The sequence below is a fragment of the Neurospora tetrasperma genome (assembly GCF_000213175.1).
Source record: "Neurospora tetrasperma FGSC 2508 unplaced genomic scaffold NEUTE1scaffold_2, whole genome shotgun sequence".
NCBI classification, from domain to species: domain Eukaryota; kingdom Fungi; phylum Ascomycota; class Sordariomycetes; order Sordariales; family Sordariaceae; genus Neurospora; species Neurospora tetrasperma.
Window position 1 is genome coordinate 2,962,341 of NW_009799100.1, and position 14,493 is coordinate 2,976,833.

A 14,493-nucleotide genomic window follows, 5' to 3' on the forward strand; every position below is an offset into this window, starting at 1 on the left:
CCCCCCCATAGATGAAAAATAATGAATAATGACATCAGAAAATGCTCGCTCGAGATTAATAACTGGCTATGCTCAGTGACCACACATCTGTGACATCCCTCCCGACCAACCCCCCGCTAATCCACTCACATCATTGACTCGGTACCACAAGAGCACAAACTCTACGCCAGACCCTCAGGCCAAGCAAAGACCACAGAGATTTCATCGCCCGATTACAATCTAACAAAGTCCCAAAACGAAGCCAAAGCCAACCCAGCCCTACAGCTTTGCTTTCTCCCTTAGCCCCCTCTCCTCCTCCACCTCCTCCCTAACCACCTCCGTTACAAACCCCCTCACCCTCCTCGCCAACTCCTCCCCCTCGTCCTCATCCAAATCCTCCCTTTTCCCCCTCCCAAACATGGTGCTCGTAAACCTCTCAGCCTCCCTCAGCCCTGGCCTGGGAATGATGTGAAAATGCATATGCTCGACAACCTGCGCAGCGGCAATCCCGTTGTTCTGGACCACGTTCCAGTCTTTGATCCCCGTCGCCCGCGTCACCGCTTCCGAGAGGATCCGTAGGTAGCGCCCCAATTCGGCGGCTTCATCGGGAAGCACGTCGGTGAGTTTGGCGGCGTGCCGGCGGGGGCAGAGTAAGAGATGGCCCGGGGAGAGGGGCATGATGTCGAGGAAGGCGATCAGGAGGGGGGTGGAGAGGAGGAGGAAGGTTTGTGGTTGGGGGGAGGTGGAGGTGGATGGGGGGAAGGGAGAAGGAGGGGAGGTAGGGGGGTAGGGGGGAAAAGTTGAGGAGATGTGGCAGAAGGGACAATTGGGTTGGGTATCGGAGGAGGAGGTGGTGGTGTTACTGGCGCCGGCGCCTGACTTGGAGGCGGGAAGGCTGGGGTCGAAGGTGTTGGCGTCGGGGACGATGGAGCGTGGAGCTGGTGTTGCTGGTGGCTTCTTGTCGGTTGAGGAAGCCATGGCTGCAGTCTGGCGTATGACGTAGTGATGTGTTTGAAGAATTGTATATGTCGAGGAGCCCCGAGTTGAACTTGAACTGAAATACTCAACAGAAGTTTCGACCAGTAGGTACTAGGAGTGTAGTTGATCTCACTACTTATGTAATGATGCCGAAAATGATTGTTTGCTGAGTGCGCCCCGTAACCAAGGACCAAAGCAACAAAATGTCAAAAAACCAAACAAAACGCCTTTCTCCGTGACAAATCCGAAAGGAAACACCACTGATGACTCTTGTATGATGATTTTAAGCTGATGACCAACTAGTCGCTCAGTGAGATTCGGGACGAAAGGCCCAGGGCGGGATCTTGAAAAGACCCCAAAGCCAAACACAAAGCACCGGGCCCGTTCCCCGTCCCTGTCTCACCTCCGCTTGCCGGCGGGCATCGACCCGGTAGTGTACAGTGGTGAGGCGCCAGGGCTGCCGCGAACAACCTCGGCCTCCAAACTCCGCCGAAAACGTGGGGGAATTGCCTGCCGCATTGACAGCTACCCACAGTAGAGTGGAGACCTTATATGACAGGGGTAACTTGCATTCGCAAGGTCCGAACGCCGCCTGCTTTTGTCACCCTTTGTCAAAGTCTGGAACTTTCTGCCTCAGCGTTCCGCCTTTTTTTACCTTTTGTTGTTCGCGTCCAGTTGAAACTCGCCTGTATAGGTAGCGCTCCGTCCCTCTCGTCGCAAACCACTCCACCGGTAATTATCCATCATCATCATCAACCGAACGACATCATCGTCGCATTCCGCTCCAAATCGCATAACATCGATTTGTCGTCGCCTCAACACAAAGACAATCTTACACGTTGTATAACCGTCATCCAATCTATCCGAGCAAACCCGACGACAAATAAACCCAAATTACAAATACCACACCACCCCCAACACAACACAAACAATCAAGATGTCTTCCCGCGAGCAGTACCAAGTCCCCAACTCCCAGGGCTTCACCACCGGCGCCTCCAACAACGACGGCAACAGCGGTGGCAGCAGTGTTATGTGGTACACTTGCGGCGACTGCGCGGTCCGCGTGCCGCTCGAGAAGGGCGCTCCTATCCGCTGCCAGAAGTGCGGTGCGCGTGTTTTGTATAAGGAGCGCACCAAGAGGTACGTTGTTTTTTTGAGCTTACCCTATGGAAAATTCTGAGAATGTCGGAGAGAAGACATTGTGCTAACGACGGTTTGGGGGTAATAGAATGGTTCAGTTCGAGGCTCGGTAAATGGTTTCTTATTCGACTTTGTTCGACTTGGGGCCAATAAAGGAGGTGTAGAAAGGGGTCGCTCTTCCTCGATGCCATATCGGGCTGAAGTTTTCATCGTATCTGGACCGGCCGGGATGTCCTGATGCCCAAGGACGGGAGCCGAGTCAGCCTTGGAGGCAACGGGAACATTTGTCGAGGGGAGCTGGGACCGTAGGAGACTCGAACCGTCGATATCTTGGTGTGATTTTGCACCATCAGCGGTTGCTTAGCATGGCCCAGCCTTGAACCCACGGCTTGTTGTGATCAGACAAAGGGAGATATCATATTCATCACAATATCATGATGGCGGCGTTCTGGGAAATATCGGTAGACTTGTGGGAATTCATACAAAGAAAGCATTGCGTTTCATCATCGTCATTATCACCTATCACCATCAAATAGATCCGCTCTGTGATGCTTCTCATTATTGATCATGTTTTTGCCACCTAAAATATTGGTATGGTATCACTCTGAAAACGCCGGTTGTATGCTAATTCTCCCTCCCTCTGAATCACTTTTCTTGCCAGCATTGCTCGATAAATCCTTTCCTTACCAATGGCCAATCTCATCACCTCTGGCTGTGGAGGTACTTTGCAAAACTTGCGTCGGCCAAAACCGAATCATCTTCGCCCTGCATGGCAGCGGCGTACCTCGCCTGCAATCCCTCGCGGTCATACTCGTCGTTGGGATCGTCACCATATTCCTCGTCGCTGCTCTCCTCGTCCGTGCTCAACGGCTCGGGGGCCTCTTTATCATTGACGTCACCCACTGTGACGTCGCCCGCCGCGTCGCCCATCGACATTCCCTTCATCATTTTGTTGAGTTCCCTCTCCCGAGCCTTTTTCTTGTTCTCTTCCCTTTCTTCGCGCCTCCTCTCGAGCTCAGGCTGGTAGTCGCGCTTGAACTCCTCTGCCTTCTCCTGAACCGCGGCAAAGAACTCGTCAATGCCCGTCCCGTACAGCGAACTGACGCCCACCACGTTCAGATGTGCGTAAAACTCCTCCAACATCAGACTCATGCTGTTCAACAGCGAGCCCATGTATCCGCTGCCCGAGCCCATGCCATCGCCGCTGCCCTCCGCTCCGCCAAACGCGTTGTTGGTCTCGTCCTCCTGCAGCGCAGCCTGGAACGCATCATAGTCGGTCATCCACTCCTTTGCAAAAGCCGGGTCCTTAACGTCCGACTTGTTGAACACCAGAATCATGGGCAGCTTGGTCTTGTAAAGGATACTGCAGGCGTACAGCATGTTGCTCATGAAGGTCGACGTCGAGCTCGTCCGGGGGGTGTCGATGATGTAGGCGATGACGGTGGGGAAGGATGAAGCGAGCGACTCAAGGAGAATCTGGCCCGACGCGGACCAGACGAACACCTCGATCTGGCCCGGCGTGTCGACGAGGATGTGCTTGATGGGCGTGTGCGTCGGGTCGTCGGGCTTGGGCGCCGTGCGCTTCTCGAGTAGGCCGAGGACCTGGTCGACTTTGGTGGCGAAGAGGTTCAGCGATGTGAGAATGCCGCCGTTGGGGCCGAGGTTGTACTGCTTCATCACCTCCTTGTAGTTGACCGAGTCGCGGATGTCAATGTTGCTCTCGAAGGGCGAGTGGGTGACTGCTGGGTCGAGGTTGATGACATAAGGGGGCTCCTTCTTTCCGTGGAGATGGGCATTGATTTGTTGCATAAAGGTTGTCTTGCCGGATCCTGGGGAACATGGTCAGCTGGATGATTCCGCTTGCGGTTGGGAAAAGCACAGAACATGAGCATGCGTAGACCTACCTGCCATGCCAACGCAGACGATGGCAACAGGCTGGTCAGCCTTGGCGGCAGACGATGCCGAAGTCGAAGCCATTGTGCGACAGCTGTGCACGGGTGTGTGGAAGATTGTTTGGTGATCTCTGTGTTATCTGTCGGATAAAATCAAAGTTGTTGCAGATTTCAGTTTGCGCAGAGATGGTGTTGTAATGAGTCTCGGGAAGAAAGTTTCACGGATGTCGTAAGCGGCGGGGTCACTACTGTAAGGATGGTCATAGGTGGTTGCGACGGAGTGAATGTCCGAGGGCTACAGAGGGGCAACACCGCAAGAAAAAAAAAAAAAAAAAAAAAAAAAACAGCCCATTGATCGCCTGGCGTATGTAGCGGGCGGAAAGATTCCATCCATCAAGGCATGGGTGGGGTGAAGGGTAGGTAAGGCTTGGCATTTTGTTTTCCCCAAAGTGAAATGACTGAAACCTCAACATTGGTCTCTTTTCATCCTCTCACCCATCTATCTTCCAACTACGCCTTCATGTTCCTCGACATCCAATCCATATCTGGCCGGCTCGCATCTCATCCATCATCCTTTACCAACTTGGAACTAAATCAGTTGGCGACCTATACCCTGTTATCATGCCTATATCAATAGCCCATATGGCCTGCTTGACAGCTTCTTGTTTTCAGCCGAGCCGATGTTAATCTACGAATATCACAGCCCTCAACCGCAGTGAGTAGCTAGTCGACCTGGTAACTTTGCGGCCCCGTTCTATAAGTTGTACCCTGGTATTATGGGTGCCTGGATATTTTAGGATCTTAACGGTTGGATGGAATAGCACTTGCCGCGGGCAGACAAGCCCCGAAGGCCTCGTCGACCTCACAGGCTATTGTTCAATGAGGTCTGTCCACTTGTCCAGTTTCAACTAAATTTTTCACGCCTAGCAACGAAGCCGGATACGGATGCTTTTTGAACGTTTCGCGGAGTCTGTCGAGTGGCAATTTTATAATGTTGAACGAGACCGGGATAAGCGACGGGAGAAAAACCGTCTCACGTCATCTTCGGAAAAGGTTAGGAACTATAGGCAGGATGCTGGCGGGGGCTATTCACCAATGCCAATGACCGCTAAACCCATGTTAAGCGGATGGTCGGTGGTCCCGCGTTGGGGAGTGGGCGCAGTCGGTGGCCTCTTCTTGCATCAAAATTCTCTTCAAAATGGTGGATGATGGGAGCTGGGTTGGTGAAGTAAGCCACAAACGTAATGGCAAGCTCCGTCTGTTCGGCACTACCAGGAGGCAGCGTGGCCGGGAACCAAGCGGCCATCCACAAGCTGCCCCTCATGATACTCAGCCCTACCAACCTACCTCTTCCACGTTCTATCCATTATACTCAAGCTGACCCCCAAGATCCGTTTGGATTTTCTCCCTTCCACGTCTTCCCTTGCTTCATCTCTCGTCTCACACCAGGGCCAGATTCATCATTCGACTTGGGCCAATTTCCAGCGACTCACCAATTCCAGGCTTCGGAGATCGGCTACCATACTCTACCCACACCTCTATAGAGGTGTATACACTTCCATTTATCGGTGTTACATATCTGCTGACAGCACCCAATGTCCACCATGTTGCGCAAGAAGGAAGCCTTCACTGTTATCACGCCCATTCCGGGCTTCATTCCACGACAGTTGGCCATCGACATCCTTCATTCTCATTCTGAAGTTATTACTCTTAACCCTCTTGTCCTCGACCACAAGCCCATCGCGGCCCCCCAGGATGCAGAAACAGACGAGTATTATGCGACATGGTACGAGATCACCGAACGAGTCACGATTCTGCCTGGAATTGGGAGGATGGGGGCTACAACCATCAAGTTCAATGGCTGCTTTCACGACATGCCATGGGGTCTTCAGACTCACATTTACGCCCCCATGAACGTTGACCTTCGCAACACCTATCGCATCGCCGGTAATCAACCAAACTTTGAGCCTCCAGAGCCACTTGAGATGGGGTTATCAGCTCTTGGGGCACCGTCGGATGGGTTATATCTTCGTGAGGATATTGAGATCAAGTGCAGTCGCACTGTCATGAGTTTTGTCAAGTCGCAAATGAAGAAGGCGGGTGGGGAAATGGTGAGACGCATCATCAAGAAGGCCGAGTTACTGGATGCTGGCGTGCTTCAGGCTATGATCGAGGACGGAAAGCTGAAGACGTTCAACCCGGCCGACAAGAGGAATACAGTCCGACGACCGGCTGTGGCTTCTCCGGGCCCTCAGTTTTCGCCTACATTTGCCAGCTCATCGGCCTCTGGTACACCACCTCAGTCTCCCGGTGTTCCCTATCAGATCCCGCGACCGCTATCTGCTACTCCCAGTCAACACCGGTCAAGTACTCCTGGATCCTACCACCGTCCTAACAGCTACGGGAAGGCACCCGCTGCTTTCGGCTATGGAACCCGGAATGGACCACAGGAGCTGTCTGTTACCAACCCTGAACCGGTCTCAAATGGTCCGATTGAGATGCCAGGCGACTTCTACCACGCACCATCAAACCTTCAGCCTCAATCTCTGCCATCCTCCAACCGAAATTCCAGTCAGTCATACTCGTCCGACCGGCCACAAGCAAGCCCGAACCCATCATTACGCAGCGGGTTCCCGTCTCCCGCTTTGGACAAGAATTTTGGACTACAGACTCACCAGGAAACGTCCGAGGAGCACAGGGAGGAGGCTTTGAAGAAATTAGACCCGCGTATCCCGCATCCGTCTCACTACGCTCCGTATAACCCAGCGGATTACGGTCCCGTGGACCCGTTGAAGGTTCTTGGCAACCAGTATGGACACAGTCCACAGGCTCAGCAGCTGTATAAGAACACGTACACAAGGTGATGGAGTAGGAACAAATTTGATAAAGTTTTTCAACGTGGCTTGACATTGGATGATAGATAGGCAGGCGGGGATATCTCGGTTTTTTTTGGTTTTTTTTCGGTGCTTCATATACCCATTCGCTTTTTTCTTTGCTGTACATATGTATACAGACTTTTAACTTCCTGTGATGATGAACCTTTTGTTTCGAGAAAAAAAAAGGTTGGCGTGCTGGTCTATTGTCAAGGCACTTCAAGGTTCGATAAGATCAGATCAATGTAATTCTTCACTTTGAAGGCACCCAGCTGAGAGAGCATTATCCTGTGTGCCCAACCAAATATCCTTTGCAGCATTTTCAGGTAGCAAGACTTAAATTGGTGTCACACCCGTTCATCACAGTATGTGCATGACGTGACGTGGTAGAATATCAGATACAATCTCATATTTGATTGCCAATAATCTTCTTGTTAAAATATCTTCTTCCTGTTCTTTCAAAAGAACATTTATTATGCCAGTAATTTCTATGAATCAAGATCAAGATAGTATTTGGGCGTATATCAACATGGACGACGCGTGTATGAAGATGATCTGGGAGCATTACCATAGTTGGCGGCACAAAGACTGGACTTTCGCTTCTTCCTACCCATTGGAGGGTTATCAATCATCAACACTCTGAAAACTACAAATGGCTTTCTGTGCAGCTAAGCTTAGGCTTCGTTTAATTATCTTCCTGTTGATTTCACATAAAGCGTGCTAGGGGGTACCGTTTCGCTCAAGACATCAGTGCCGGTGATAAATGGTAGAACTCTAAAAGTGAAAATGGCCAAGCTATGCAGCATAATGTTTAGAATGTTGACGTATGGTAAGAGGACTACTACCGTGGCCATACGGATAAACTCATACAACTTTACCTCAACATCATCCAATGCTTGTTGGGTAGATGGTTATCGAGGGATCAGATGGAAGTGAGGTTGCTGAATAAGATATGGAATGGAATATTACCTCTTGCGGTTAGTGTAAGTAGCAATTGGCGCTTTTGGATATCCCGCTAAAATACGTCACTCCACTGCAGCATCCTCCATAAACCATCAACCGATCAAACTTGTCATGCAGTAGCCTCGACTGAACAACAACCGATTGCCCACAATCGAAATCTGCCAACATGGACAGTTTGGAAGACTTTGAGAAGCAGCTCGCTGCGGAAAAGGAGGAGCGCGAGCGCGCAAAAGAAAAGGAACAACGGCGCAAGCACAAACATCATCATCATCGCCGCGACAGATCATCAGACCGCGACCGCGACCGAGATGGAAATAGGGACAAGGACACAGAGAGAGACAAAGACAGACACAGAGATAGGGACAGTGACCGCCACCGATCACATCGATCTCGAGACGACCACGACGAGGAAGATGACAAGGATGGACACCGACACAAGCGATCGCGCCATTCGCGTCATGACGACCACCACGAAGAGGAATCGCGGCACCGACACAGACACAGGGACCGGTCGGGTGATAGGTACAGTGAAAGGGACAGGGAGCATAGAAGTGACCGCAGGCGTAGCACTAAGGACACGAAAGACCTCAAACCGACAGACGCCAAAGAGGACCTCCCCTTGCCGGACGAGGAGAAGGCCCCCATGGACGTCGACAAACCGGCGCTTGTTCGCGACTCTTGGATGACAGCACCATCTGCGGTAGATGTCGATTACGTTCAACGAGGCAGGAAGAGGAGCCCATCGGCCAAAAAGGAAGAGCCGAAACGGGTGCTACATGAGAGGGAGGTCAATAGAGGATTAGCTGAGATGGAGAACTGGTCCATGCCAGTTGAGCGAGATATCGAGAGAGGGCAGGAACCTCCACGGAAGCGAGAAGTCAACTACACATTTGGTGACGAAGGGTCGCAATGGCGAATGACCAAGCTAAAGGCAGTTTACACGACGGCGGAGCAGACGGGCAAGACAGTCGAGGAGGTTGCTCTTGAGCGTTTTGGAAGCCTGGAAGAATTCGACGAGGCCAGAGAAGAGAAGATCGAGGTGGACAGGAGGAAGCTGTACGGTGAGGGCTACGCTGGCAAAGAGAAGCCAACAGGCGAGTTATACGAAGAGCGTATGGCAAAGATGCGTTCCCAGCGACCCGAATCACCAGACCGCGAAAAATCATCACCGCCCGCGCAAGGTGTCATCATCGAGGATCAACTACAAAAAGCGCCTCCCATCGACCAATCGACCCTCAACCGCATGCGCGCCGCCCTTATGAAGGCCAAGCTTCGCAAGGCCCCAGAGGCCGCCAAGCTCGAGGAGGAGTATAACGCCGCCATGGCCGCCTTCCAAGCCGGCAATGCCTTCCAAGCAGGTAGCGTGTCCGGCGCCGCCGTCGTCCTCGACGCCTCGCACAACCGCATGCTAGCCGGCCCGCGCGGCGAAGTCGTAGCCGTGACCAACACCAAACGGGGCCGCGAGCGGGGCACCGTCGTCGAAAACGAAGACATGAGCATCGACGACATGGTACGCGAAGAACGGCGCACTCGCGGCCAAGCCGGCGGCGAAGGCCTTCGTCTAGCCGAGCGCATCGCCAAAGACGCCAAATTCGACAACGACCTCGAGTACCTGGACGAAAACGCGGCCAAGCTGGCCAAGCGCGTGCACAAGAACGAGGCCTCGCTCAAGAACGTAGCGGTAGCCGAGTACAGGAAACTCAACCGCATCCTCGACACCTGTCCGCTGTGCCACCACGAAGAGCAGGCCCCTCCCAAGAACCTGCCGGTCGCGCCCATCATCTCCCTCGCCACCCGCGTCTACCTAACCCTCCCGACTTCCCCCGAACTAACGGGTGCCGAAGGCGGCGCCCTGATCGTCCCCATCAGCCACCGTACCAACCTGCTCGAGTGCGACGACGACGAGTGGGAAGAAATCCGCAATTTCCAAAAGTCGCTCACGCGCCTCTACCACGAACAGGGGCGCGAGGTGCTCTTTTACGAGAACGCTGCCGCTCCCGGGAGGAGACTACACGCCGCCATGATGGCCGTCCCCATCCCCTGGGACCTGGGCGACACCGCGCCCGCCTTCTTCCGGGAAGCGATGCTCTCGGCCGACGACGAGTGGGCGCAGCATAAGAAGGTGATCGATACGGGCAAGGCGGCGCGCGAGGGCGGCATGGGAAAACTGGCGTTTAGGAGGAGTATTGCCAAGGAGATGCCGTATTTCCATGTGTGGTTTAATCTGGATGGGGGGTTGGGCCATGTGGTGGAGAACTCGGAGCGGTGGCCGAGGGGCGATTTGTTTGCGAGGGAAATCATTGGCGGAATGTTGGATTCTGAGCCGGATGTTATCAAGAGGCAGGGGAGGTGGTCGAGGAGTGATGAGAGGGTTGATGGGTTTAAGAAGAGATGGAGGAAGTTTGACTGGACGCGGGTGCTTACTGAGGGCGCTTGATATGCATTTCAGTGGTTAAGATTGATATCGTCCGTCCTAATTGGAGCTTGGGATATCGATGTCAAGGCGACCCTCCATTATTTGACTAAATATACATAGCGTTTTGGACCAAGCTTCCTGCAGTCACCGGGTATCTTCATATCGCGACATGTACTTCCAACACAACATATTGCGCTCAGCCGAACATCGGGTATTGGTTTCAACATTTTATCGTGTTTTTGTTCGCTTTTAACCAGAAAACATCGCCTCGCTACGTTCATGTCATAGATTCTTAACCCTCCTCAGCATCCATATGATCACGGCCGCCACCCTGGCCGTTTCCGCGCTTCCTCTTGAGCAAGCCACCGTGCTTGCCCTGATTCTCCATCAAAGACTTCATCTCGTTCCTGGCATGGCGTTGCGCCTCCTCGACGCGGGGCTTAAACACCATAACCTCGTCCTTCTCCAAAGGATACTCATCAAGCTTGTGGCCGAGAGCAGCTTCGATACGGAGCCAAATTTCGAGATCACTACATCATGGTTAGGCTCACCGTTCTCGGTAGAATAAGGCGGGGCGGGGTGTAGATCTTACTATTGTGTGACAATGCTGATAGCATGACCAGACTTGCCCGCACGAGCAGTACGACCGACACGATGGACATAGGTCTTGGAGTCCTGAGGAAGATCGTGGTTGATGACGCAGTCGACGTTAGGAATATCGAGACCACGGGCAGCAACATCGGTAGCCACGAGGATCTCACGGGAACCGGCACGGAACTTGTTCAGGGCACCGAGACGAGCAGACTGCGAGAGGCCACCGTGGAGAGGGATGGCGCCCATACCGAGGGTGCGGAGCAGGATCGCAATGCGCTGGGTTTCCAGCACGGTTCTGGTGAAGATGATGATGGTCTGGCCGGCAAACTCGTTGCAGAGGTAGACCAGGTAGGTGTCCTTGTGCATGTGTGGGATGAAAACGTAGTTGGACTTGAGCGTCGAGACGGTTGCGTACTTGTTGGAGGATACGCTGACCTTGAGGGGGTCCCGCAACGAGGCGCGCTGCAAAGACTCGACCTTACTGGACATGGTGGCGGAGAAGAGGAACGTCCGGCGCTCGCGGGGAAGGAACTTGAGGATCTTTTCGAGAATTGGGCCGAAATCCATGTCGAGCAGACGGTCGGCTTCGTCCATGACCAGGTACTGCATGGAACGTAGACTGAAGCCCTTGGTCTTCTCCAGGTGGTCGAGCAGTCTACCGGGAGTCGCAACGATAACGTGGGGCTTCTTGCCGAGAGCAATTGCTTGTGTTACCATGTCCATACCACCCAAAATCAGAGCGCATCTTAGCGAGATCAAGCTACCGAGCGCTTCAAAGGCTTGGGCGATCTGGGCTGCAAGTTCTCTTGTGGGCGCAAGGACGAGGGCGAATAGAGGGGCCGGCTTGTCGAGGAGCGCTTGTAGGATGGGAAGGGCAAAGGCCGCTGTTTTACCGGAACCAGTCTCGGCAATACCAATGATATCGCGGTTTTGGAGGGCGAGGGGAATCGATTGTTCTTGAATGGGTGTCGGGTTCTTGTATCCGAGACGTTCGCAAGCTTCGCAGAGGGCGTCGACGATTCCCTGTGTAGGACATAGGTTAGCACCGCTTCTTTACTTTTTTTTGGTACAGCACTGGCATGGACCAGCCTAGTTGACAAGTGAACATACAAGATCCTTAAAGGTCTTCTTAACAGTCTCAACCTCCTCCTGTTCCGGGGCAACGTCGAGAGTCACGGAGTCCTCTTCTGTCGAGTTGGTGGCGGGAGTTGACTCCTCTGTTGGCTCTGGCGCATCTTGTTTCTTTTCCGTCTTCTCTGTCTTCTTGGTGCTGGACTTGTCCTTGGTCGACTTATCCTTGACCTTTTTTTCCTTCTTCAGCTCGGGTGCAGAAGGAGCAGCCGCCTTTTTGAGGGCGCTGGGCTCGTCGGAAGTTTTCCTCCGTTTTGTCGACATGATGGTCGGTGATAGTTATGGTAAATAATGGGAGTGGACCGACGGTGTTCGCTACGAAGGGCGGACTTCCCAGTGAACTTTTATGTCACTTTCCATTGATCTTCCCCAAATTTCCAGGCTTATCGGTTGGCGGGTCCTGCACGATAAGCCCCGGCCCCACCGAAATTTTTGTCAGAATGGGCCATTGTCCCAAGCTTCTCTCTCCATCAGGGACGCCCCCCCATAGACATTTGCCTGCACAGTTCTGCTTCAGTGTTCGAGTCTGCCAGTTACAGATCTTTAAATCAAATCATCACCACCACCACCTCCTTCTTCACCACACACATCACCCACTAACCGACAACTCACCCATACATTCACAATGGCCAGGAAAAGAGTCAAGAAGAGAACCCACGTTGGCGCCAAGAACCCCGTCTCTTCGGCGGCCCTCAACGGCCATGCCGACCGCAAGGACCCCAAGAGCATGGTCATCCGCATTGGCGCCGGCGAAGTAGGAACCAGCATCAGTCAATTGGCCACCGACGTCAGGAGAGTCATGGAGCCCGGTACCGCGACCAGGTTGAAGGAGAGAAAGGCCAACAGACTGCGCGACTACGTTACCATGTGCGGACCGCTAGGCGTCACCCATCTTTTGCTCTTCTCCAGATCCGAATCCGGAAATACCAACCTCAGACTCGCTATTGCTCCCCGGGGCCCTACATTTAACTTCAGAGTCGACAAATACTCTCTTGCAAAAGATGTGCGGAGAGCGCAAAGGCATCCCAAGGGTGGCGGCAAGGAGTTTCTCACTCCCCCATTGGTATGTTGCTGTCAACCTACTCTTTTCATATGGAGCATGCTAACGATGTAATCTAGTTGGTCATGAACAACTTCACAGATCCCAACGCCGACGCAAACTCCAAGGTCCCCAAGCACCTCGAGTCTATCACGACGACTGCCTTCCAATCCCTGTTTCCTCCCATCAACCCCCAGAGGACCCCTCTCAAGTCGATTCGCAGAGTATTACTTCTCAACCGCGAGAAGTCGCCCGAGAACGACGGCTCATTCATCATCAACTTCCGTCACTACGCCATCACAACAAAGGCCGTCGGCATGTCCAAGCCCCTCAGGCGGTTGAACGCCGCCGAGAAGCTCATCAAGTCCAAGAGCAGGAAAGGCGGCCTCCCGAACCTTGGCAAGCTCCGCGACATTTCAGAGTTCATGATCGGTGGAGAAGATGGCCAAGGCTACATGACGGACGGCACAAGCGGCAGCGAATACGATACCGACGCCGAGATTGAGATCCTAGACCAAGGCCCGAAGAAGGTGAAGAGCGCCAAGGCTCGGGCTGCCATCGCGGCGGTGGAGGCTGCCGAGGAGGAAGAGGAAGGTCATGACGACAACGTTGAGCGCAGGGCAGTAAAGCTCGTGGAGCTCGGACCTCGTATGCGGCTACGCATGACCAAGGTCGAGGAGGGCATGTGCTCAGGAAAGGTACTGTGGCACGAGTACGTGCACAAGACCCAGGAGGAGATTCGGGAGCTCGAGAAGAAGTGGGAACAGAAGAGGAGGGAGAAGGAGGCGCGCAAAAAGCAACAGAAGGCGAACGTGGAGAAAAAGAAGGCCGAGAAGGCTGCCCACAAGAAGGCGACCGGCGGAAAGAGCAAGGACGACAGCGACGACGAGGACGAGATGGACATGGACGACTACCCGTATGACAGCGACATGTACGATGCCGAGGACGGGTTTGACAGCGAGGGACTGGCTGGTGATGCTGAGGAGCAGGCCAATACCAAGATGGAGCAGGACGGCGAGTGGGAGGACGAGGAGGAGGAGATTGCCCAGGAGGCACAGGCGAAAGGAAAGAAGAAGCCTGCTTTAAAATGATGGACGTCCTGAAGTAGTGTACGTGGCGCAGACCCGGTCTCCTTTCCATTTTTGTCCATATTTCACGTCATGTTTTACGGTTAGCATATGCCCTCAATCACTGGGCCGGTATCTTGGGAATAACCCTTCATCGGAAAATAGTATTGGTGTTGGTAGCAAAGAAGAGAGACATATACCAGGTTGTTCGAGAAGGTCTATAGGTCTAGGTTCCTCGCAGCTTCATAGTATGAGACAATCACTTAACTCGCTCAGACCGCTGTCAACAACAACATTGTGTCAACACACCCATCAACTGTATGATCATCCTCACTGTGCCCTCCCTTATCCGCTCTCTGCCACACCCACGGTGTCAGTAACACCCTTCTCCTGCTAAATTAACCTTGGCAAGATACCAGAT

General features: G+C 53.3%; 7 protein-coding genes across 7 annotated transcripts; 4 read left to right on the plus strand and 3 right to left on the minus strand.

Moving 5' to 3' along the window:
- Positions 1-258: 258 nt before the first annotated feature.
- On the minus strand, positions 259-1,015 carry NEUTE1DRAFT_121122 (uncharacterized protein; the record flags this gene model as incomplete). Its single annotated transcript, XM_009851231.1, has 1 exon — positions 259-1,015. The coding sequence occupies one exon, from the start codon at positions 955-957 to the stop codon at positions 259-261; it is 699 nt and encodes a 232-aa protein (XP_009849533.1).
- Positions 1,016-1,894: 879 nt separating this feature from the next.
- NEUTE1DRAFT_99462 (uncharacterized protein) lies at positions 1,895-2,210 on the plus strand (the record flags this gene model as incomplete). Its single annotated transcript, XM_009851232.1, has 2 exons — positions 1,895-2,097; positions 2,186-2,210. 2 exons carry the CDS (start codon positions 1,895-1,897, stop codon positions 2,208-2,210), a joined length of 228 nt encoding a protein of 75 aa, XP_009849534.1.
- A 439-nt stretch (positions 2,211-2,649) lies between these two features.
- NEUTE1DRAFT_79233 (uncharacterized protein) lies at positions 2,650-4,130 on the minus strand (the record flags this gene model as incomplete). Its single annotated transcript, XM_009851233.1, has 2 exons — positions 2,650-3,926; positions 4,002-4,130. The coding sequence occupies 2 exons, from the start codon at positions 4,072-4,074 to the stop codon at positions 2,800-2,802; spliced, it is 1,200 nt and encodes a 399-aa protein (XP_009849535.1).
- A 1,293-nt stretch (positions 4,131-5,423) lies between these two features.
- NEUTE1DRAFT_79235 (uncharacterized protein) lies at positions 5,424-6,967 on the plus strand (the record flags this gene model as incomplete). The annotated part of the gene is made up of 1 exon (XM_009851234.1): positions 5,424-6,967. The coding sequence occupies one exon, from the start codon at positions 5,585-5,587 to the stop codon at positions 6,851-6,853; it is 1,269 nt and encodes a 422-aa protein (XP_009849536.1).
- Positions 6,968-7,991: 1,024 nt separating this feature from the next.
- NEUTE1DRAFT_128716 (uncharacterized protein) lies at positions 7,992-10,262 on the plus strand (the record flags this gene model as incomplete). The annotated part of the gene is made up of 1 exon (XM_009851235.1): positions 7,992-10,262. One exon carries the CDS (start codon positions 7,992-7,994, stop codon positions 10,260-10,262), a length of 2,271 nt encoding a protein of 756 aa, XP_009849537.1.
- Positions 10,263-10,406: 144 nt separating this feature from the next.
- NEUTE1DRAFT_60563 (ATP-dependent rRNA helicase rrp-3) lies at positions 10,407-12,230 on the minus strand (the record flags this gene model as incomplete). The annotated part of the gene is made up of 3 exons (XM_009851236.1): positions 10,407-10,771; positions 10,834-11,858; positions 11,946-12,230. The coding sequence occupies 3 exons, from the start codon at positions 12,228-12,230 to the stop codon at positions 10,534-10,536; spliced, it is 1,548 nt and encodes a 515-aa protein (XP_009849538.1).
- Positions 12,231-12,591: 361 nt separating this feature from the next.
- On the plus strand, positions 12,592-14,322 carry NEUTE1DRAFT_79244 (uncharacterized protein; the record flags this gene model as incomplete). The annotated part of the gene is made up of 2 exons (XM_009851237.1): positions 12,592-13,029; positions 13,086-14,322. 2 exons carry the CDS (start codon positions 12,592-12,594, stop codon positions 14,094-14,096), a joined length of 1,449 nt encoding a protein of 482 aa, XP_009849539.1.
- Between the last annotated feature and the right edge of the window lie 171 nt (positions 14,323-14,493).